General features: G+C 45.9%; 2 protein-coding genes across 2 annotated transcripts in view; one reads left to right on the top strand and one right to left on the bottom strand.

Moving 5' to 3' along the window:
* Positions 1-8,643, top strand: part of PTS (6-pyruvoyltetrahydropterin synthase) — a 21,737-nt gene extending 13,094 nt beyond the window's left edge. The window contains exon 6 of the mRNA XM_046016327.1: positions 6,861-8,643. Coding sequence (XP_045872283.1) covers positions 6,861-7,041 — 181 coding nt within the window. The 3' untranslated portion in view covers positions 7,042-8,643. The remainder of the gene's footprint in view (positions 1-6,860) is intronic.
* PLET1 (placenta expressed transcript 1) lies at positions 8,542-20,990 on the bottom strand. The gene is made up of 4 exons (XM_046016325.1): positions 20,090-20,990; positions 14,390-14,591; positions 11,959-12,020; positions 8,542-9,712 (listed from the first exon to the last, which is right to left on the bottom strand). Exons 1-4 carry the CDS (start codon positions 20,268-20,270, stop codon positions 9,420-9,422), a joined length of 738 nt encoding a protein of 245 aa, XP_045872281.1. The 5' UTR covers positions 20,271-20,990; the 3' UTR covers positions 8,542-9,419.

Genomic DNA, 20,990 nt, shown 5'->3' with positions numbered 1-20,990 from the left:
CCGAAGGCAGACACTTAACCAACTGAGCCACACAGGCCCCCCATGTCTGATTTTATTTTATTTAATTTATTATTTTTTTTTAATTTATTTACTTGACAGACAGATCACAAGTAGGCAGAGAGGCAGGCAGAGAGAGAGGAGGAAGCAGGCTCCTTGCCGAGCAGAGAGCCCGATGCGGGGCTCCATCCCAGGACCCTAGGATCATGACCTGAGCCGAAGGCAGAGGCTTTAACCCACTGAGCCACCCAGGTGCCCCCCATGTCTGATTTTAAATATCAAAGTAGTACATATTAAATTAGGCAAGGGAGAAGATTATCATGGGGTGGTAGGGTTTGGAAAAGCTTAGCAGAGGAAGTTGGTCCTGAATGGTCCTTGAAGTGACCTGATAGGGTGGCATTTGGAATTCAGGAGAAAGGAGGAATATGTACTGAATAGGTATGCGTCCTTTAGTGAGGATGCTGGTGGGAATGGACCAAGTGTATCTGGGATAGAGCGAATAGATTAATCTTGATAGAATGGTGCTGAGATGTGAGTGTGGAATGGGGAGCTAGCTTGGAAATAGGATGGGCACAGCCTGGGGGCCTGGAATATGAGTTTGGTTTTTATCCTTTGAGAAATAGGGAGCTGTTGAAGTTTTTATGTTTGCTTTTTGAGGAGGATCACCAGCCGGATGCAGGGAAGGAAGGAGACCGGTTGCAAAGCCATTGTGGGGATCCAGATGTGAGGTGATGGTGGCCAGGAGCTGGTGGAGCAGGGCGGTGGAGCAGCGGGGAGGAGGGCAGGGCTAACATGGTGTGGCTGCTGTGGCCTCAGGCGTTTTGCTCAGGACTTTTTATGTTACCTCATGTTATCCCTGCGACCACCCTGTAAGGGGAGTGGGCTGGTTATCTACTGCTTTATAACAAATTATCCCAAAATAGTGGCTCAGGACTGCACGTTTATCATCATTGTCACAGCTTGGATGTGCAGGAAGTCTGGATGTATCTTTGCTGGGACCCCTGGCCCAGGGTCACTGACAGGTTGCAGTCATCTCAAGGCTAGATTAGAAAGGGTCAGCTTCCGGCTCACTCATGGGGTTATTGGTTTGAGTCCTCAGTTTGTCCCTCCCTTTCTTGCCATGGGGTCCCCTGTGTAGAGCAGCTTCAGACAGGGGAGCTTGCTTCCTCAGCATGGGCAGGAGAGAGGGCAGGGCGAGGGAGTGCCAGCAAGTGAGCATGCGCCCCAGCACGGTGGAGGTCTGTCTTAGGACCTGACCACATTTCTAGATTTTGTTCCTTAGAAGCAAGTCACTAAAAGCCACCCACACTCGAGGGAGGGGATTGCACATATTTTCTAGTGTGCAAAGTGTGACGAGGTGAACAGCAGGAAAGGAGGCTGCGGAGGTCAACGGGGGTAGGGGAGGCCCGTCATCCCCTTTTTGATGCTCAGAATAAAATGCATTTCCTTTTGCAGGAGTGAAATTTTTTTTTTTAATATTTTATTTATTTGACAGAGAGAGATCACAACTAGGCAGAGAGGCAGACAGAGAGAGAGGAGGAAGCAGGCTCCCTGCAGAGCAGAGAGCCCGATGTGGGGCTCGATCCCAGGACCCTGGGATCATGACCTGAGCCGAAGGCAGAGGCTTAACCCGCTGAGCCACCCAGGTGCCCCTGCAGGAGTGAAATATTTAAGCAGCAGTGGTTGTTTCCAGTGGGCGTGGTGGGTTTTGTGGGTAGACGTACGCAGGTCTTTAAAGCATGATTCTTGAAGTCCACACCAACTCTAAGAAGTTGAGAAAAATTATACTGACTGTATCACTATGAACAGAATGACCAGAACTCAGCGGTCATTATATAGCCTGAATTGATGTAGTATTGCCAGTGGGTTATAAAAATGGCCAGAATATGATCAGTTGAGTACATACAGCCACTCAGCCTAGATCTATGGTCAGTGTCCCTTTTTTTTTTTTTTTTTAAACTCTAAACTTTTACTTTCCTCTTGGAAATAGAATTATTTTAAAGATGGGAAACAGATTGTGCTCATTTCACTTCTGTTTTGTCTGGGATATTTCTAGCCTCCCTTGCATGTAGAAAAATCATTGTTAGTTTCACACAATTTAACTTTATAGCAAGATTCTGTTGCAAGACACGTTTGGAAACTGTCCCAGATAAACACTCTCTTCGCATAGCTGCAGAGAGAACTGCTGTCACAACAAAAGAAAAGTCAGGGAGGGTGGTTTGTGCGCTGGAAGGATTTTCAAAGCTGCAGTTAGGCTTTCAAGTAGCTCATCAGTCGGTTTGCTTCCTTCAGAATCCATCCACCCAGTCCCACTGGTATTTTATCACCATTGAGACAAGAGTGTTAATCATTAAAAAGAAGAATTAAAGCACTGGCCTTTCCTCCTCCCTCCCTTCCACCGTCCTTCCTTCTTTCCTCCCTCCTGTGCTCCCTCCTTCCTTCCCATTCCTTCCATTCCCTCCCCTTCCCTTTCCTCTCCCGCTCTCTTCCTTACTCTCTCTCCTTCCTTCCTCCTCTCCCTTCCCTTCCCTTTCCTTTCCTTCTCTCTCTCTCCTTTCCTCCCTCTCTTTCTTCTTCCTCTCCTCTTCTCTCCTTTCCTCTCCTCTCCTTCTTCTCCCTCTCTCTCTCTATTCCTACCTTCCTCCCCTCCCTCTTTACCCTCCCCTTCTGTCCCTTCCCTTACCCTCCCCTTCCCTCCCTCCCTCCCTTCCTTCCTTCTTTCCTTCCTTCCTTCATACCTACCTACCTACCTTCCTTCTTGGTTAAAGAAACAACATCCCAAGGTTATATTCTTCAAGATGCCCAAGAAACAAGTCCTCAGTACATCAGCCCAAGTTCACCGTCAGGCAGCCAGTTTATCAGTGAAAAGTCCCAATATTAGTAAAAGTATGAACTCAGTTTTAAGACCTTTTTCACTTTTCACAAGTATCTTAATAAATACAAACACTGTGGCTGGTGACAACCTGAAGAAATAGAAGGGCTAGTGTTAAAGGTTTAATTTGCCTGCAGGAAGAACCATAGATGGGTAGCGAGGTGTGGCACGGGCGTCAAAATTAACATCACCGAAAGTGAATTTCCAAGTCCTCCTTCAGACTTCATTCTTCCACCAGCTTCCCCCCAAATGCTGCAACCATCCATTCATTTTTCCAAGCCAGAAATCTGGGACTTGTCCTGGATTCCTACCACTGCTAATCTCAGAAAGTTTTGCCAGTTCTACCTCTGAACTACGCAGTGATCTTTATCTCTCTCTCCATTTCCAAGGCCACTGCCCCAGGCCAAACTGCCACCATTTCTTGCCTGGATTATTGACATGGCCTTCTTGCTGGTCTCCTGCTTGCAGTTTGGTTCTCTTCCATACTTCTTTAGTTCTCTCCTCTCCCCTGTTACTCCTTGAAAGCTTCCTCTTGATTTTAAAATAGAAACCAAACTTTATGATCCATATGACCCAGTCACTGCCTTTTCCTAGCGTCGAGCTGGGGAGCTGGTCACATTGGCCTTTCTCGGGTCCTAAAGCACACCACTCTCATTCCTGCCTCAAGATCTTTGTATTTTCTGCGTTTGTGCCTGGAATACCCTCTACCCCCACCTCTCACTTCTTCGTAAAACCGGTCATTCTGTAGATCCCAGCCTAAAGGTTCCCCTCTAGCCGAAGCCCTCCTTGCTCACCTGTGTAGGTAGAAATCCCGTTATTTTCCGTTATAATACCCATACACTCCACTTTCTCAAGTCTCAAAACTTTTATCTACATTTCCTTTTGTCTTATTTATTTGCTTGCTAGTTGACTGTCTTTCCTGATCACATACAGGCCAGAGCCCTGTTGTCTTTTTACTTTTCTTTCACCAGGACCTCGCCTAGGGCCCACTACCCAGCAGGTGCTGAATAATTAGTTATTGATTGAATGAAAGTGCCTGCCATCTCTAAAGAACTGGTTGATCCTGGTTTGGTAAAAATTTTGAGATTTAATACCAAATTTTTCAAGTATGCTTCACGTAGGTGTTATTCTTTATGTGTTTCCACTTAGGGAACAACCACCACAAAGTAAAATAAAATCCTCTAAGTACATCTCCAAACCTGGTTATATGGCTAATTTTATCTTCCTGGAAATTTTCCATTCCTGCTTGTGAATAAAATTTTTTTAAATTTTCAACTACTACTTTATCGAAAAATAAGTCAGAATCAAGGATTCTGCGTCAAGGATCTTTTGGGAAATTGCTGTCCTCATGGCCACACCATCATTGGTAGCCACCCTTACACGTGTTCACTGACAAGGTACTCCCTTAATAACAGGATAAACAGTCGAGATTGGTGGGTAGTTCTTTTTTTTTTTATTTTTTATTTTTTCAGTGTTCCGAGATTCATTGTTTATGTACCACACCCAGTGCTCCACGCAATATGTTCCCTCCTTGATAACCCACCACCAGCTTGTGGAGAGGAGGTATGGCGAAGGCAGAGAGAGCCTCAGCTGGTATTGCAAAGAATGCCTTTTATCATTCCATCTGTTTGGCCCCCAAGAGCAGGATTTTTCATAGAGCATGAACTGAATAGATCTGTGGCAACACTGAGGCAATAACATGTTTTTCAGCAAACACGCCTAGTTTTGTTGCCATAATAACTTTCAGTAACTCCCAAAGTATTAGGGGGAATGTTGAGGCTCCATTCTTGGAGGAGGAAACTGTATTTAGAAAAGGGGGGAAAATGCAGCCTAACCAGACTGTGGGGTATGTTTTCCACTCTTATTTGAGATTGTGTAGTTAACTGAGCAAAGTTGTTGGCATTGGTTGGCTTGTTGCGAATTAACATTACGCTCTCCACTGTGTGTCCAGCATCTCAGTCACTGTGGCTCCTTGAGGTGGAGTCAGTCAGCTCCAGTTCACTGTAGGAAATCTGGGGTCGGAGGAAATGAAGGGTCTTATTCAAAGTCATTCGTTATGTGGAAAAGCTGGGATTTGAACCTAAGTTTGTTTGGCTTTAAAAGAAAGGGAGGGGGGCCGCTCTGCTGGCTCTGTCGGAGGGGCCTGGGACTCTTGATCTCGGGGTGGTGAGTTTGAGCCCCTCACTGGGTGTAGAAATTACTTAAAAATAAAACCTTAAAAACAAAAAAATAAAAGAAAGGGAGGGAGGGTGGAAAGGTGAAAGGAAGGAAGGAAGGAAGGAAAACAGACTCAGTTAAAATAACTATTCAACAGTTTTCCCAAGCTCTTTGAATATGCTGTCTACATATTTTGTTCGTTTACCCAAAGGCTTTTTGAGTTTGTTAGACTCAAGTGTCTGAGTCTAAAGTTATTTTTACATACAGGTTATATGCATATGCATAGATGAATGTGTAGTTTTTTTGCGTATGTTAAATAATTTCCCACTTCTATCAGGTATATATATTTAACTTCGTTCTATCTATATGCATGGGCATAACTTACATAAAAGCAGGGTAGGGGTGGTCCATATGTCCCAGTTTCGCTGCTGAACCATAGTCAAAGAAATACAGTCCAGCGATCAGAAGGAAAATAATTCTTATTTTCACTTGTATGTCTTGAAGGACATTAAGAGACAACCAGTTAGTAACTGAGGGCAGCTCTTAGGAAATTTCTTAGCCTCTCCACACACTCCACAGAGGCTCCTCTTTTCTCAGGCCCCACAATACCAATCCCAGACTTTGCTTGCTCTTTCTTCTCCACCTTCCCCAGTAACTCTTTGTTATGTGGACTGTCAACCTCTCACCCACAGTTTAGCTTCTCTGTAAGAGGGGCTGACCCAGCATGCAAGGAGACCTTTTACTTAGAAGCTCGAAGGGTGGTGAAGGTGGGACTAAGGGGGAGAAAGGCTGTGGAAAGTCAGACACTCACCATTTCTCATAAGAGTTACAAGTTAGGGGGCACCTGGGTGGCTCAGTGGGTTGAGCCTCTGCCTTTAGCTCAGTTCATGATCCCAGGGTCCTTGGATCCAGCCCTGCATCAGGCTTTCTGCTCAGCGGGGAGCCTGCTTCCCGCTCTCTCTCTGCCTGCCTCTCTGCCCACTTGTGATCTCTCTCTGTGAAATAAATAAAATCTTAAAAAAAAAAAAAAGAGTTACAAGTTAGTACTTTAAGTCCTTGTTATGGGCACCATTTTATCTGCACATATTTCTATGGGTACAATACTTGGCTTTCTTGTATATCAATATATCAGTCGTGATGCCTTTTTTAGCCATTAAATAATTATACAGTACTTATTTTGTGCCAGTTACTATTCCACATGCTTTATATATTAACTGGTTTAATCTCCACAACGGCCTATGGGTAGCTACTATATTTCTCCCTCTTCTACAGATGAAGAAATCGAGTCACACAGATGCTAAGTAACTCGTACAGGGTCCCACAACTATCGAGGGGTAAAATCAAACAAGATTGAACGCATGTAGTCTGACCTCAGAGTTTATGCCTTAAGACAATTGCCAAACTACCTCTCGGGTGAAATAATAAAGTTTTTTTTACTTAATTATTAGTATTTTTCAATGTTTATTTTCAAAGGTAATGTGGAGGTTGATAGATCATACGATAATGTCTGCATGTTCTGCCTGTTCTGAATGTTTTGCTGCTCTGAACAGTCAGTGGGATAGTGACCACTGACCAGGCTTGGTAATCTTTCTGGTGTGAGGATCTTTGAGGTGATGGGATTCGGAAGCCTGCAGTTTTCTCTCCTACTCCCTCCGCACTCCCTTCCCGTCATAAAGGGGTGGGCAGTTGCTGTTTCTAACAGAGGGTAAGTATGCATCGAATTCACAAAACAGGAAGTCACAAAGAAGAAAACCTGGAAGTGGAAGAATGAGGTTGGGCAAGGGAGCGTGGGAGTGGAAACAGTCCATCTTTTGTTCACCTCTTTTCTGTGCAGGAGGTGCAGCCTGGGGGCTTCCCCGAAGGTCCTGAATGCCTTTGTTTTCCTCGTGGTTGGTCACCCTCCCATCAGGATTAGCTTTTTCCTAGACTGTGAACAAGCATACTTGTTTATCTCTTTACTCTTGCTCTGCTGGGGGCTCACTGGACTCGCTGGAGAGACCATGCATGGCAGATAACCCGGAAGCCTCCTGAGCCCAGGGAAGGTGACCCTTGTCGAATAGGACACTCTGTGTCTGAACCTGGCTTTTGCTTCTGAATCCTCCACAGTGCTCCTGATCAGAGCACAGAGCAACGCTGACTTCCCATTTCTGACTAGACCCTGAGAACGAAGGTGTGGATATGACGGGGAAGTCAAAATGGAGACCCACCTGCAAGAGTGCTCAGATACCTGGGCCAACCAAGCCTGAATGGAACAGATGAAAATCAAGGCAGAAGTTCACCTCCTTTCTTCATAGCAGAACTGGAATTTAACAGGTTCCCTGCCTCCCAATCCAGTGCCCTTGTCGAGCTGCCTCTGGGCTGCGTGTCTGAATTCAGCCCCCGAGACTTCTCCGAGTCTAAAACTTTTCCAGCTTGAGAGAGTGCTTTTACTGAGGCTCCAACAGTTGTCCCCCCTTCTATACGGAGCCTGAGATGCGGCCAGGCTGGGCCATGACGGATAAATACGAGCCTGTTCTTAGCTTTGGGGTCAGGGCTCACTGCAGTTTTTCTCAGAGGTGGCAGCCGAGTGGGGCGTGGAGGAGCGCTGCTGGAGCACGCAGCCTGTGAGAGACCCCCATACCTTCTTGTCATTGGGCCCTGGGGAGCCCGCTGTCCTGGGGGATGCCAGGGGATGCAGGAGCCACGCAGGGGGCTCTTACGGTGTCCTGGTTAATGGGGCAGGTTCTGTAGTAGCCGAAACCCAGCCTCACGACTTACTGAACGACTCTGGGCAAATGATTTCTCTCTCTCTGCCTTAGTGTCCGTGTCTATATAACAGCTGTATCTCCTAGTGTTGTGACAATTAAATGGGAAGACGCACTTAAAGCGCTTAGCCCGGCACCCGGCAGTTACTAGTGGTGGCTACCGAGCCATGGCACAGAAAATGGCAGGATGAGGAGCTCCAGGAATCCGTCTGTTCACTGCAGCAACCATTAAACTGGCAAAGACTGTCAGAGTGAACTTTCTCATACTCTAGGATCTAAAAAAACAAAAAAACAAAAAACACCTTCCAGCTATTAGAGGAATGCTTAATGAGGAAAGCGGCTGCTAAATTTCGACATTTAAGAAAATCTCTCAGGTCGCTGATTGAGCTCTGAGATAACAGGAGAGAGCAGTCAGTGACCACACTCAGTAAGGAATGCGGTCTGCACATGATAGTTGGGAAAAGTCCCTAAGCAAATGGACGGTGGCCCTCAACAAGCAGCAGCCTGCCCTGGAGGGGAGGCAGAGGCTGATTTCCAGAGTCACCACGTTTTAGCCTTCAACAATAATCAAAGACCTACAAGTAGGAAAAGTGTGTCCTATTCACAGGGAAGAAGAAATTGACAGAAACCGTCCCAGAGGAAGGCTAGTTACTAGATATTGGCATCTTGGAATTTAGGTAATTATTAGACCTTTGCTGCTTATTACCAGGGTATTACTGGAAATCCCATGCTTTCTGTTGGTTTTACATTGTATTATGAATGCTATAAATATTTTTCCCATTTCTTAATGGAAATTATCATTAAGGAAAGAAATGACCAGTTTGTACTTGAGAAGTAAAATTGGGAAAACTTTACCTTTAGATCTGGCTTTGAAAGCATACACACTCTCACCATTCTATTAATTTTTTAATGTTCATATACATGAATAAAATTAGCATGTTGTACTTCAATCACTCATTGAAGACTTACATTTGAATTTAACACATTATTTTTGTTTGAAGTGTAGTTTATTTGGTATGACATAGGAAATAATGTCTTTATACCATCATATTTACCTACGGTTGTTTGCTCAGACATGGTACATTCTTGTTTTCTAGCCCTTCACGTGCTACTGGTGTGACCAGTAATATCAGGGCTATTCCTTTTTCCTTTCCTTGTTGGGTGACATGAGGCACAGAAGCTCTTGTGTAAGCTGAGTGGGTTTGGTCAGAGCTCTGAGGTCATCTTGAAAGTGAAGAAAGGTTGTTCCCACAGAGACTCAGGTATGGAGGAATCATTTGGCAGTGAACAGAAGTTTACATTGGCTGTGGAATTGGCTGTCAGCATGTGAAACCGAGAGCCAGAATTCCAGGTTACACCCAGAGTAGGTCTAAGTCAACAAAAAGTCTAATTTGTGTCGTGAGAGACACAATTGAACATCTGTTGATGTTCACCAGTTGAACATCTGTGTGCCCCAAGTCCACCAGTGAATGGACTAGCTACCCTTCACCAAGTGACACCCAGGTCTCTGTTTTGGTCCAAAGCAATGGTCGTAGAGTTGCCCATTTGAGAATGTAAAGTCTTCATTCACATGCCCGTCAGAGCACTGGCTTAGAACTGAACGTAGGAGGAAATGGTAGAGGCAGGAGCAACTGTTTTTCAGCTTCCTTCTAGGAGAGGAGTTTGCTGGTGAGAAACACTAGCAGGATCTGAATGGCACTTGTGATGGGGCAGAGGAAGGTTCTGTTGGCCAAGCTGGTTGTTCTTGGGTTTGGGTATGGGGTTGTCCTGGTTGTGAAGAAATGTCTTGTCATTGGGGTTGGGTGTGGGGTTGTTGTGGTTGTGGAGAGGTGTTTTCTTGTTGCAGTTGAGTGTGGAGTTGTTTTCGTTGTGGAGATGTGTCCTGTTGTTGAGGTAGGGTGTGGGTTTGTCCTGGTTGTAGAGATGTGCAAAGTGGTTGTGTCTGGAAAACAAAACAAAACAATGGCATCAGAACTGGTTTTGGGGGGGCACCGGAGAAAGGAGGCCAGTCTGATGGAACACTAGAGCTCATGAACACAGAGTTCATGAGCAAACTTCTGTCAACACTTTTTAGTGGCTAAGTGTATGTAGAGGAGTAGGAAAACCAGGGAATATAGAATGTCAAGGAAGAAAAAATAAGTAAGAAACATTCTCTACCCTTAAGATCTACACAATCCTACAGGGGAAGGAGTTTATACAACCACTGAATTTGTTGTTGGGTGGGTACTCTGTCCTCAAATGTCTTCATGTCCTCAAAGTTATATTAGATCAGTCAGTGCAAAAATGACCCAGAATAGCAAAATTATATATTTTTTTCTTGCTAATTTCAAAGGTTGCATGTAATGCTTATGAGAATTAGATATCAGGGTGCCTGGCCTGGGTGACTCAGTTAGTTAAGAGTCTGCCTTTGACTCAGGTCATGCTCCCAGGGTCCTGGGATCGAGCCCTGTGTCAGGCTCCCTGCTCAGTGGGGTACCAGCTTCTCCCTCTCCCTCTACATGCTACTCCCCCTTCTTGTGCTCTCTCTTTGTCAAATGAATAAATAAAATCTTAAAAAAAAAAACAAACTGAAACCTGAGGAGGGCTATCCCCGCTCTAAAGCAAGTGCCCAGAAGCCCTGTTCAAACCCTGGAATCTCTTTCTGTGATTTCAGAGGCACTTCTCATTCTTCTGTGCAGGGATCTGACCACCCTTTGCTTCTCTGAGGTTGCCTTCCAGAGAAGCAGAGATAACCAGGCCCTGTGGGTAGTCTGATCTTGGAAAAACTGGAGCCTTTTTAATGATGCCTCCAAGGGTCTGTGGATCAAAGAGGACTACGTGGAAGAAGAAAAAAAAGGGCAAAGTCCCGTGATTTGCTCAGGCTCAGTCACTCTCCCCTGGTGGGAGGGCGCCCTCCAATTACAAGGCACTGTGTTTTATCTCTGTGTTTCCCAGGGCAGATGTTTTTCCAGTATCCCACTGAACCACAAGGTCTGAACACAACCGCTTGCTTGCTTGCTTCCTTCCTTCCTCTCTTCCTCCTTCCCTCCCCACTTCTCTTTCTTTCTTTTCTTCTTTCCTTCTAAGCTGGATTTTTATTAATGTGGAGCCAAGGAATCCTGATTAGAAGCAAACACTTTTTTCTTAGCATTTACATGAGTGTTCATCTTGAAAATGTCCTTCAGGAGGAAAATAACACCCCAGTCTTTTCATAGAGGGGAACTACCAAGGAAGCCATGAAGGCACTCATGTAATAGTTTCCTTAGACAGAATCACTTTAAAATTTGTTGTTGTAAATAGATATCCCTTGTGCCCACATATGCAATGTATGGCCAGCAGGAAGATGGGCAGCGTACAGTGTTGTGGGGCCCCCAAGGAAGACCTGTTATCTAAACACTGAGAAGGACTAATGTTTCTTGTTCTTGGTTGAAATATGTATTTAAAAACTTCATTAAGAATGAAAGATTGTCTTTAGAGTTTTGATGTAATTCTAAGAAAAGTGGAAAAAGTGTAAGATGTGGACCACGAGTCCTAATTTCTCCATTTACTTTCTGTGTGTTTTCCAGCAAGTTACCTATCTTTCCTGCACTTCAATTTCTTGAATTTGTTTTAGCTCCCTAGAAGGAGGTAAGAGAGAAGGAAGAGGACAGAAAAGGCAAGAGAAGGACGAGGAGCTTCAGGATGGCTAGAAGTTGGGGACAACAGCCTATTAAAGGTCAGCGGAAATCCTTGGTGGTAGCCAGAGGCCACTCTAAGAACTAAGGACAGTATGAGCATTTCTGTACTCTCAAGCCTTCTTTGTGCAAATCTTGACCCCTTTCCTTGAGCCCTTTGGTTAGAGTTTGCTATACCTAGGAAGGCATTGTGCAAGTGGGAATGCTTTGTGGAAATTAAACAAAGAGCTGATTTTCCTATCCATCTGTGTGACATTGGACATAATGGCTTCCAAGGAAGCAGGAGTCTGGAGCCACAGGTGGCTGTGAGAATTAAAGGCCCCTGGGAGTTGGCAAAAATCTTGGGAATGGCTTTTGTTTTCCAGAGGCATAGGATAAGGGGTCACACTGTCTTCTGTAGGTCTCAGGTGTTGGGGCACTCAACTGACGTCTGAATACCACATGATTAGAGGACTCTTCTAAGGCACCCACCAACTAACTTTCCAGGCTGACCGAGTCACTGCCAGATGTGTAAATAGGCCACAGAGGAACTTACCTTTTCTTCCTAGTTGCAGAGAAGAAAATGTAGCCGCATCATAGAAATTAATAGTGAAGGCTCTGTGGAGGGCAAATCAATGAGAGATAATGGTGAGGCCCTCTGCTGTGGAATTCACAAGTCTAGCTCCCTTTTCTGCCTTCCCGGGGGATCCTGACCTTGGTGTTCTCTCCAGCACCATCAGCCGATCATTACTGATCTGGTGTATATTGTCTTGACTGAGATTCTCCATGGTCTTGCTCCAGTGAAGCTCTTGTCCATCCCCCACCCCACCGACTTCAGCACCCTGAACTCCCCACAAGCTGGAATGCACTTCTTGTTAAAGCCAGTCCTGCCTGTGATCTCCATCCCAGTCCCATCTGCCCAGATACCCGACAGTAACGTCTGTGAAGTCATTTTTCCATGTTATCATTCCCAGACAGAGCCCCGTTAGAGAGACATGCCCCGCGACTGCGTGGCCTTGCTGTGAACCAGTCCTGCCACGAGTGGGCTCCTTGAGGGCAGGTTCTGTCGTCAGCAAGGCCTGACACGTAGTAGGTGCTTAATGCTTATTAAGTGGTCTGTACAGCGTGGTGTGTTATCCTGTCAATGGTCCCGTTACTATCCCCGTCTCCCGTTCATGCGGTCAACAGTTAACTAATGAGCGTGCGCCACATGCCAGTCGCCATGCTTGGTGCTGAGGGGACAGTGGTGAATGAGACAGGTGTGGTTCTTACCCTTGTGGCACTTTACAGTCTCTTCAGAGAAACCGACTTGCAACAGAACAATAAACAAGTTAAATGATTGATCGTAGTTGTGACGTGTTGTGACAAAGCAGTGGAAGTTATGAGAGTGCAAACAGGGAGCTGGAGCCTGACCTGGGGGTTTAGGGAATGCTTTCTCGAGGAACTGACACTCAGCTTCTGCAGTTATTTCTGTAGGGGCCTTGCCTCCCCAGAACTCATTGTGGAGCCCCGTGGACAGGGGCCTCTTCACATCTCACGGTGCCCCAGCCAGCGCTCTCCGTGCCCCCGTCATACGTGCTGCTCCCCTCCCCGTGTCAGGAGTGGGTACCGAGGCTGAACAAGCAGAGAGGCCAGTGCAGGGTAGGAGGGGTCTGCAGACCACACTGTCCTTGGGAAAGTGCTTTTTCTGTGGCAGGTTGTTACTGTTGGGCCTTCTATCTGTTGTTGCATGGAGTGTGGAGGCTTTAATGAGGTGAGAGGAAAGCAAAGTCTTTGCCCTGATTAGCTTTGGCCGACTTCTAAGAGACTGCTGTCTTCGGGAGGCTGGAATGCAGCGGCTCCCTCGGATTTTCACTCTGGGAAGTCGTGGTGGGCACAGTCACCTCTGCAGAGCCAGCTAAGTCTGACCAGGCCCCAAGATGGCAGGAGAAGGCAGGATGGCTGGATAGCATCAGAACCACCAGTGTCTACAGAGACTTGGTGGCTGTTCACTACCAAGGGGACACCACCAGGGTCCACGGCCTGATGGTCGTGGGAATGGCTTTTCAATACAAGTGGCAGTCTGAAAGTGCGAGGGTCTCTCAACATGGGCTCCCGAGGTAACTTGGATAACATCATTAGCTGAGAGGCAGGCCTTTCTGTTAAAGTGTAATGCAAGTCCCCTGTGGCCTCACCTCACAGTCTGAGGGTGTCCATTTTGTGTGACATTAGCCAGTTTTATGACATAGTCATCACATGTGGCATTTCCAAAATGAATGTGTCTTTTAAAAAATGATTCTCTGGAATTTGAAGCAAACAGCATGCCCAGTGACAACGATTCTTTGTTTGACCAACTTTAGTCAGGCTCCAGAACCTTCTTCTAGGCCTGTCTGTGCACTTCCTTGTAAAATCCGGTTTTAGTGAGAACCCTGCTAAGTCAGTTCAGTAAGTACCTCCCATCATTTACCCCGATACCTAGTTCTTCATCTTCTCCCACCCCCGGGGAATATCTGACGGCCCCGGCCTGCCTTCTGCAAGAATCCTATTAGGTCAGTTTAGCCAGAAGCCCCCCTCACAGGCCTTATTGTTTCCTCTCAGTGATCCCCACCCTGCTCCTTGGCTATAAATTCCCGCTTGCCCGTGATGTATTCAGAACTGAACTTGGTTCTATTCTGAGGTCTCTTTCCTCCTGCTGCAACAGTCCCGAATAAAGTGTTTTCATTTGTTTGCTTGTTTGGTTTTAACCACTGTGCAGCTATGGTTTTCTTTAACACTAGAGCTATCTTTGTCTCTGTTGAGCCTGCCTGGGGGTGGGGGGGAGAGGGAAGGAGTGTGTGTGTGTTTGGGTGCATGGGAACTCCTGCAGGTAGGACAGAGTAGTGAGGCAGAAAGGAGTGCACATCATGTCTGGAGTGCATTTTGAGTCGTCCAAGGTCAGTGTGAGACTGTGTAAACCCCGTCTGCACTTGTACAAGCCCAAAGCAGATCACACACAGGTAGGTGCTTACTGTAGCGCGACTGTGGTTATGTTCGTCGAGTTAGGAGATACCCAGTTTGCCATGAAGATCTGGTCCCTCCGGTTATCCAGGCGATACAGGGCGCTGTTGCGGCAAACCTTGTCTGCTTTCTCCCAGAGGCCCAGTGAGTTGTTGTTCGCATCCACGGCTCGCAGGACCACAGAGCTAATACTGGCATTCACGGGAACCCATACTAGGAGGGAAGGGTAGGGAACCAGTCAGCCATTTGTGCAGTCAGAAGGGGGATGAGGGTCATGAAATCAAACTTTAGCAGGAAAAAGGAAGTTACAAATAGTGTTGTACATACGGTATGATCCCATCTTAAATGAGGTTGCAGACAAAGGTCTGGAAGGAAATACAAGATTTTAACTACGGTGATTTCTTGGTAGTGGGATTATCAATATTTTTATTTTCTTCCTCGTGCGTTTTTGTTTTCCACATGTTCTCCAGTCAATGGTAAACAAAAGAAGACATGTGCTCTGGCCCTGGTTTTGCTGTAGAACAGAGGTGAGATCCTGGCTGGCTCTTAACCTCCAGAGCCATGTTCCTGTGCACCAGATAAAGGGGATGGGCTGTTCTGCCCTTCTCTCAGGGGGAGAGCAAGGTGGGGAGAGGCGGGGTTGATGCTGGGGAAGGGGTCAAGTGGGCCCACTGGGCAGTGTGTCAGGACATTAGGCACCCTTAGTGCCAAGTGAAAGCAGAGCCCGTTCTTGGTCCCAGAATCACTGATGCCCTTGGTCTCTGTTGTGAGTGTGAGGGAAGCGGTGTGGTCTCTGAGCCCCTGTCCAATAATGCTAGGGTTTCCCGGCCTTCCCCAGTCAGGTAAGTCTTCCCCGTGGACCTAGCATAGGATACACTCACAGGGACCGCACTGACACTTGCCGATTCTAGCATTCTGATGTGTAACAGGGAGCGTACTTCAAGAGGACGTTTCAGCCTGTCCATTTCCTCCCTTAAGAGATCCCTTCTGGGAGAATTTCTAAGTGCTAAAGTGTTATTCTCCAGGGTCCTGTCAGCCACCCCAGATCCTTTCAGAGGTTTCTCTGTACAAAGCAAAGAAAGTCAAGCATGCGGCACAATAGGATCAGACAGTCCTATTGGATAAGAATTCCAGCTCTCGCATTTAGGAGCGAGTCATTTCCTCTCTCCGCCTCGGTTTCCTTACTGTCCGTCACTCGCTCCGCAAATACTCATGGAATGCCCACTCTGCACCAGGTCTGGTCCTGGGTCTGAGGATGAGGACATTAGCCCTCATGATATGGAGATCATGGTACCTTATCTACAGGGTTCTTGGGAAAAGCACAAAAAGTATAAGACTTTCAACCCATGATGGGTGTTGGATGAATTGTGTTTGTTATTTATGTATTTTTTTTTTTTTTTTAGCACAAAACATTTCGTTTCTGTTGTTTTGGCCTATCAGGGTAGGCTGAGCCAAACCCCACTGGCCTGACTTGCGCACTGAGAACCTGACCCTTGTAGATGTGTGCACAATGGTGAGGGGGATGGTGCTCAGCGATGGTATCCTGAGATCGTACCAAGTCTGTCAGTTCTCCCATGGGCAAGCTCTTGTCTCTGCTGTTTCTTCTGCTCTCCCTCTCTCACACTGGCTTCCCGCCTCCTTCCTTCCCTCCTAGACATCTGTAACCTGGGTTTCTGGCCTCCACCTTCCCTCTTCAGGCTGCAGGCAGATCACATTCCACATACAGCTCTTCTGTGAGGACAAAGTATTCTCCCAAACCTTTCAAGCGCCCATCTTTCTAGAGGACCGAAAGAGTTCTGCTTTTACATTTTTACTTCTGTTGATTACAGTACCCACCACATGGCTTTTATGACCCTCCTAACCTGGCTCACTGTGCTTTTGCACTCCTGCTCTAGGCGCAGCCAACCCGCCTCTGCTTCTGCAGGCGCAACTGCCCATACCTGCCCCTGGCCTTTGTTCCTGTCTGGAACCCTGCCTTCTCATCAGACATCCCATCCCTGCTAACTCTCCAGGACCTAACCTATGTTCCACCTCTGGCCCAGTCCAGCCCTCTCTTCCTCTCACTCCTGAAACATTTACATTTGTTCCTATAGAGTTGAGTAGTTAATTACATTCTGGCTTGTTCTCTGTACTGTGGTTTTTTCCATGTCAGTATCTGGCCAGCCCAATGCTGGGGACTTGGAGGGCCCTAAATAACTACTCATTGATTTAAAAAGTTGTGCACTCAAAAATGAACTATTGGGACTCATTAAGATCAAAAGCTTTTGCGCAGCAAAGGAAACAGTCAACAAAACCAAAAGACAATGGACACAATGGGAGAAGATATTTGCAAATGACATATTGGATAAAGGGCTAGTATCCAAAATCTATAAAGAACTTAGCAAGCTCAACACCCAAAGAACAAATAATCCAATCAAGAAATGGGCAGAGGACATGAACAGACATTTCTGCAAAGAAGACATCCAGATGGCCAACAGACACATGAAAAAGTGCTCCACATCACTTGGTATCAGGGAAATACAAATCAAAACCGCAGTGAGATACCACCTCACAGCAGTCAGAATGGCTAAAATTAATGTCAGGAAATGACAGATGTTGGTGAGGATGCGGAGAAAGGGGACCCCTCCTACACTGTTGGTGGGAATGCAAGCTGGTGCAGCCACTCTGGAAAACAGCATGGAGGTTCCTCAAAAAGTTGAAAATAGAGCTACCCTATGATCCTTCAATTGCACTACTGGGTATTTACCTTAAAGATACAAATGTAGTGATCTGAAGGAGCACGTGTACCCCAGTGTTTATAGCAGCAATGTCCACAATAGCCAAACTATGGAAAGAACCTAGACGTCCATCAACTTATGAATGGATAAAGAAGATGTGAGATATATATATATATATATATATATATATATATATATATACACACACACACACACACATACACACACACATACACACACACACACACAGGAATACTATACAGCCATCAAAACCCCAAATCCTGCCATTTGTAACAAAGTGGATGGAACTAGAGGGTATTATGCTAAGTGAAATAAGTCAATCAGAGAAAGACAATTATCATATGATATCTCTGATATGAGGAATTTGGGAGGCAGGGCAGCGGGTCATGGTGGGGTAGGGAGGGAAAAAATGAAATAAGGTGGGACCGAGGAGGGAGACAAAGCATAAGAGACTCTTAAACTTAGGAAACAAACTGAGGGTTGCTGGGGCTTGGTGGTGGGGGAAGGATAGGGGGACTAGGTTATGGACATTGGAGAGGGCATGTGCTATGGTGAGTGCTGTAAATTGTGTAAGACTGAGGATTCACAGACATGTACCCCTGAAGCAAAGAATACATTATATGTTAATTAAAAAATAGTTGTGCACCCAGTGCTGGACAGTGCCCTTAAAGATGAAGGTTCAGGCAAAAAGGCAAGCGCCTTTTATCCCTCTTGCCCATGGAGGCAGATACATACCCAGCACAGTCTTAAGGTAAATGTCACTGTGTCCTGGGTTTCTTTCACTGATGCCAGGACAGACCCAGAGAACCTCTTCTAATGTTCACCTGCCTGAGCCGCATGTGTGCTGTAGGACACCCCAACCCGTTTGGACATGACTCACCAATGTTGACACAAACCCTGAAATTTAAAAACTTTAAAATCAAAATAAGGAGAAGTGGTTGGCCTTTGTTGGTCTTTACCGAGTCTCCTCAAAAGTCCTGAGTCCCAGTGCAATCCTGCAAAGACACTCTCATGAGGAAATCATGGAGCCTGTTGTGTAATCCTGGGTGTGGAGTCTGGCACTTCACATCTCCCTGAACGTAGGATTTTGACCCTCAGCTTAAATAATTCACATAGTGATTTGGTTTATCACGGAATTTTAGCACATTTCTGCTCTGAGATGAAGTGGGGTAAAGTTTGGAGAAATGCCTGGCACAAAATAGGTGTTCAATGAACCAGAGTTCCTCTCCTCCTTCCCCTTTCTCTCTCTGCTACCCAACACCTCTGCAAATGTTTGATTTCCCCCTCACCCAGCAAACTCCCTTTCAAGGGGTCTTATGGATCCTCTCTTGACTATTTGTTCTCCTTCCTTGCTACTTGCAGAAGAACCCCAGTCTACATATCTCCACCCAGCATTCTCATGAGATAGTTTTCTTTTTCTTTTATGTCAACAGCAAAATCGCTCACCTTGTGATATGTTATCTTAAGTGTGGAGTCTTGATCTCTTTTGTAGCAGTCCCTCAACCCCCCAGGTCCATCCGCGTATGGAGGGTCACACATACGCCTTCCTGTCCTCATCTCGCATTGTAAGATTATCCTCCCTGTTTTGGGAGGACGAGGACTGAGGGAGTGGGATACAGTGATCTGAGTCACAGCTGAGGCCCTTAGTGACAGTCCCCACGAAAAAAAGAGAAAAGGACAAGCTGGGACAAGCATGTGAAGGCAGATCATCGTCATTCTCCTGCTGAAGTCTGGAATCTGTGGCTCATGGGTGTGGACATCACCTCGGTACTCTCTGCAGAATTTGGTTAGAGTTCTAGGAGAGCAGGATGACGTAGTAATGAGACGGCAGGCTCTGAAGCTGGACATCCTGGCTTAACAGAGCTGGAAAAATCTTGGCTGTTACTTAGGTTCAGATATTAGCAATGCTATCCACTATGGCCTTGGGTAAAACTTTAACTTCCCGATGCTGTGGTTCTCATCTGGGAACATAATAGCATTTACCCTTAGAACAGCACCCAGAATGTAGTAAGAAGTCCTAGCTCTCATTACTTAAGTGAGGATCGTAGAGCGCAGTGGTTAAGGACTGGGTGTCTGAAGCTAGACTGCTCAGATTCATATTCCGGCTCCATCCTGTAAGTAGCTCTGACCTGAGGAAGTGACTAACACCTCTACCTCTGTTTTCTCATCTGTGAAACGGGAGTGGTCATGGTATGTTATCTACCATGTTGTAGATATGATCTACATATTGTTGTTGTGAGATCTAAATGCACGAATACATGTAAACCGCCATATTAAATGTTGTTTTTATGAAAGTAATCAGAAAGTACCTGTCTTGACTTATAGGTTTGGCTGATCCAAAACAGAATATTTGTTAAATGTTCCTATGTACCTTGAAGAAAAGCATTGGACTGGGAAGGAAAGACCAAGATTCAGGAGCCGGTTCTGCCCCTTAATAGCAGGGGAGCCCTGAGCCGTAACCTAACTTTTCTCAGCTACAGGCTGCTTATCATAAACAAGGTGGGAGAGTAGCACTCTCCCTGCCTAGCTCACTAGGGTTTCCACCCACACACCAAAGGCAAACAGTGCCTCCCGGTGTTGTGCAATATGCTATCATCCACGGTGGCATTGTTTTATCAAATGAATGAGAACAGACCACACATTGTGATGCACTTATTACCCCTGAAAACAATAAAACACCCACTTTATTTAAGTCTGAGAACTTGCCACGGGTGTGCTCTTGCTGGGGCTGTTAACCTGGGTGTCAGGATTTAATGACTCCTGGCTCAGGTTTGCACAAAGGACAGGGAGGAAACAGTCCCACCCAACCAACTCTCTCACACATACTCTCTTTCTGTTTCTACCCCCACTTTCCATCTGGGTCAAAAACATATGTTTTGTGTGATTGAGAGCAGGAGTGGAGGGGTGTGCTCTGAAATTTAGTTAATTCCCCTCAGAAGACAAAGGACAACAAAAAGAATGGCTTCTCCTCACCTGTGTAGTTTGTGTTGCTTTCATAGACATCTGAATTGGCCATGATGCCTTGGCCAGTGGTGATGACCTCACTGAAGAGGATGCAGTTGTCAATGTCATCTGCAGAGCTGGCCGAAGAACACAACAGTCCGAAGCACAGAAACAGCCTGAGTGGCAGCAACATGGAGCTGAGGACTGCCATGGTCTTGACTTGTTTGGAAACTGCTGGTCCCGGTGCTGGGTAATACCTACAACTCAACTGTTTTTATGCTCCAGGCCTGGATGAGGTCACACATGCAAATCTCCTTCCCACTCCTCCCTAACATGAACTGGTGTCTGAAATTCGGCCCAGGATATCAGTAGGGGTGACTCACCCAGTACTCGTCAGCATGACCCTTTACCAAGTCCAGTTTTGCTCAAGAAGGGGAAGGTATTGATCATGGTTCTATTTTGCATCTCATTCATCTCAGCCTCTGCTATTTGAAGAAAGCTGTTGAGAAAAGGCTTAGCGCTGGCAAAGGAAAATTCAGAGTTGAGTAATCATGACGTACCTGCCCCATTTAGGAGCTCCACACTTCTCTGTAGGGAATTCAGGCATAAAAGCTCTGTTTTCTTGGAATAGTACATATCATCTTCTAGCTCTCCTTTATTGAACATGTTTCCAATCCCAGTTATTTTTGTGATTAGCATAAAACTAGGAAGACTGTGCTTTTGGATTTATATTTATTTTCTGGAAAGAAATAACTTTGGTCCACCTTATTCCTGACACATTCCTACATAGTGTTATAACACAAGGAAACTACTAAAAAATCAGAAAATAATGTTTTCTTATATCTCTCTAATGATTGTTAGGATTTATTCACTGAAGGAATACTATGTAAGTAGAAAGGAAACCAGAAAAAAGTAGAATCGAATCAAGATG

Source organism: Meles meles, chromosome 8 (genome assembly GCF_922984935.1).
Source record: "Meles meles chromosome 8, mMelMel3.1 paternal haplotype, whole genome shotgun sequence".
NCBI lineage: Eukaryota > Metazoa > Chordata > Mammalia > Carnivora > Mustelidae > Meles > Meles meles.
This window is presented reverse-complemented; position numbering and strand designations above follow the sequence as displayed.

Bases quoted from the DNA above. Each gene is read 5' to 3' on its own strand.
- PLET1 (XM_046016325.1), bottom strand. From the start codon at position 20,270: ATGGCAGTCCTCAGCTCCATGTTGCTGCCACTCAGGCTGTTTCTGTGC. The intron at 14,592-20,089 runs GTGAGGAGAAGC...CTTCCCTCCTAG, and splicing joins AAGCAACACAAACTACACAG to TATGGGTTCCCGTGAATGCC. The intron at 12,021-14,389 runs GTAAGCACCTAC...TGCCCTCCACAG, and splicing joins ATAACCACAGTCGCGCTACA to AGCCTTCACTATTAATTTCT.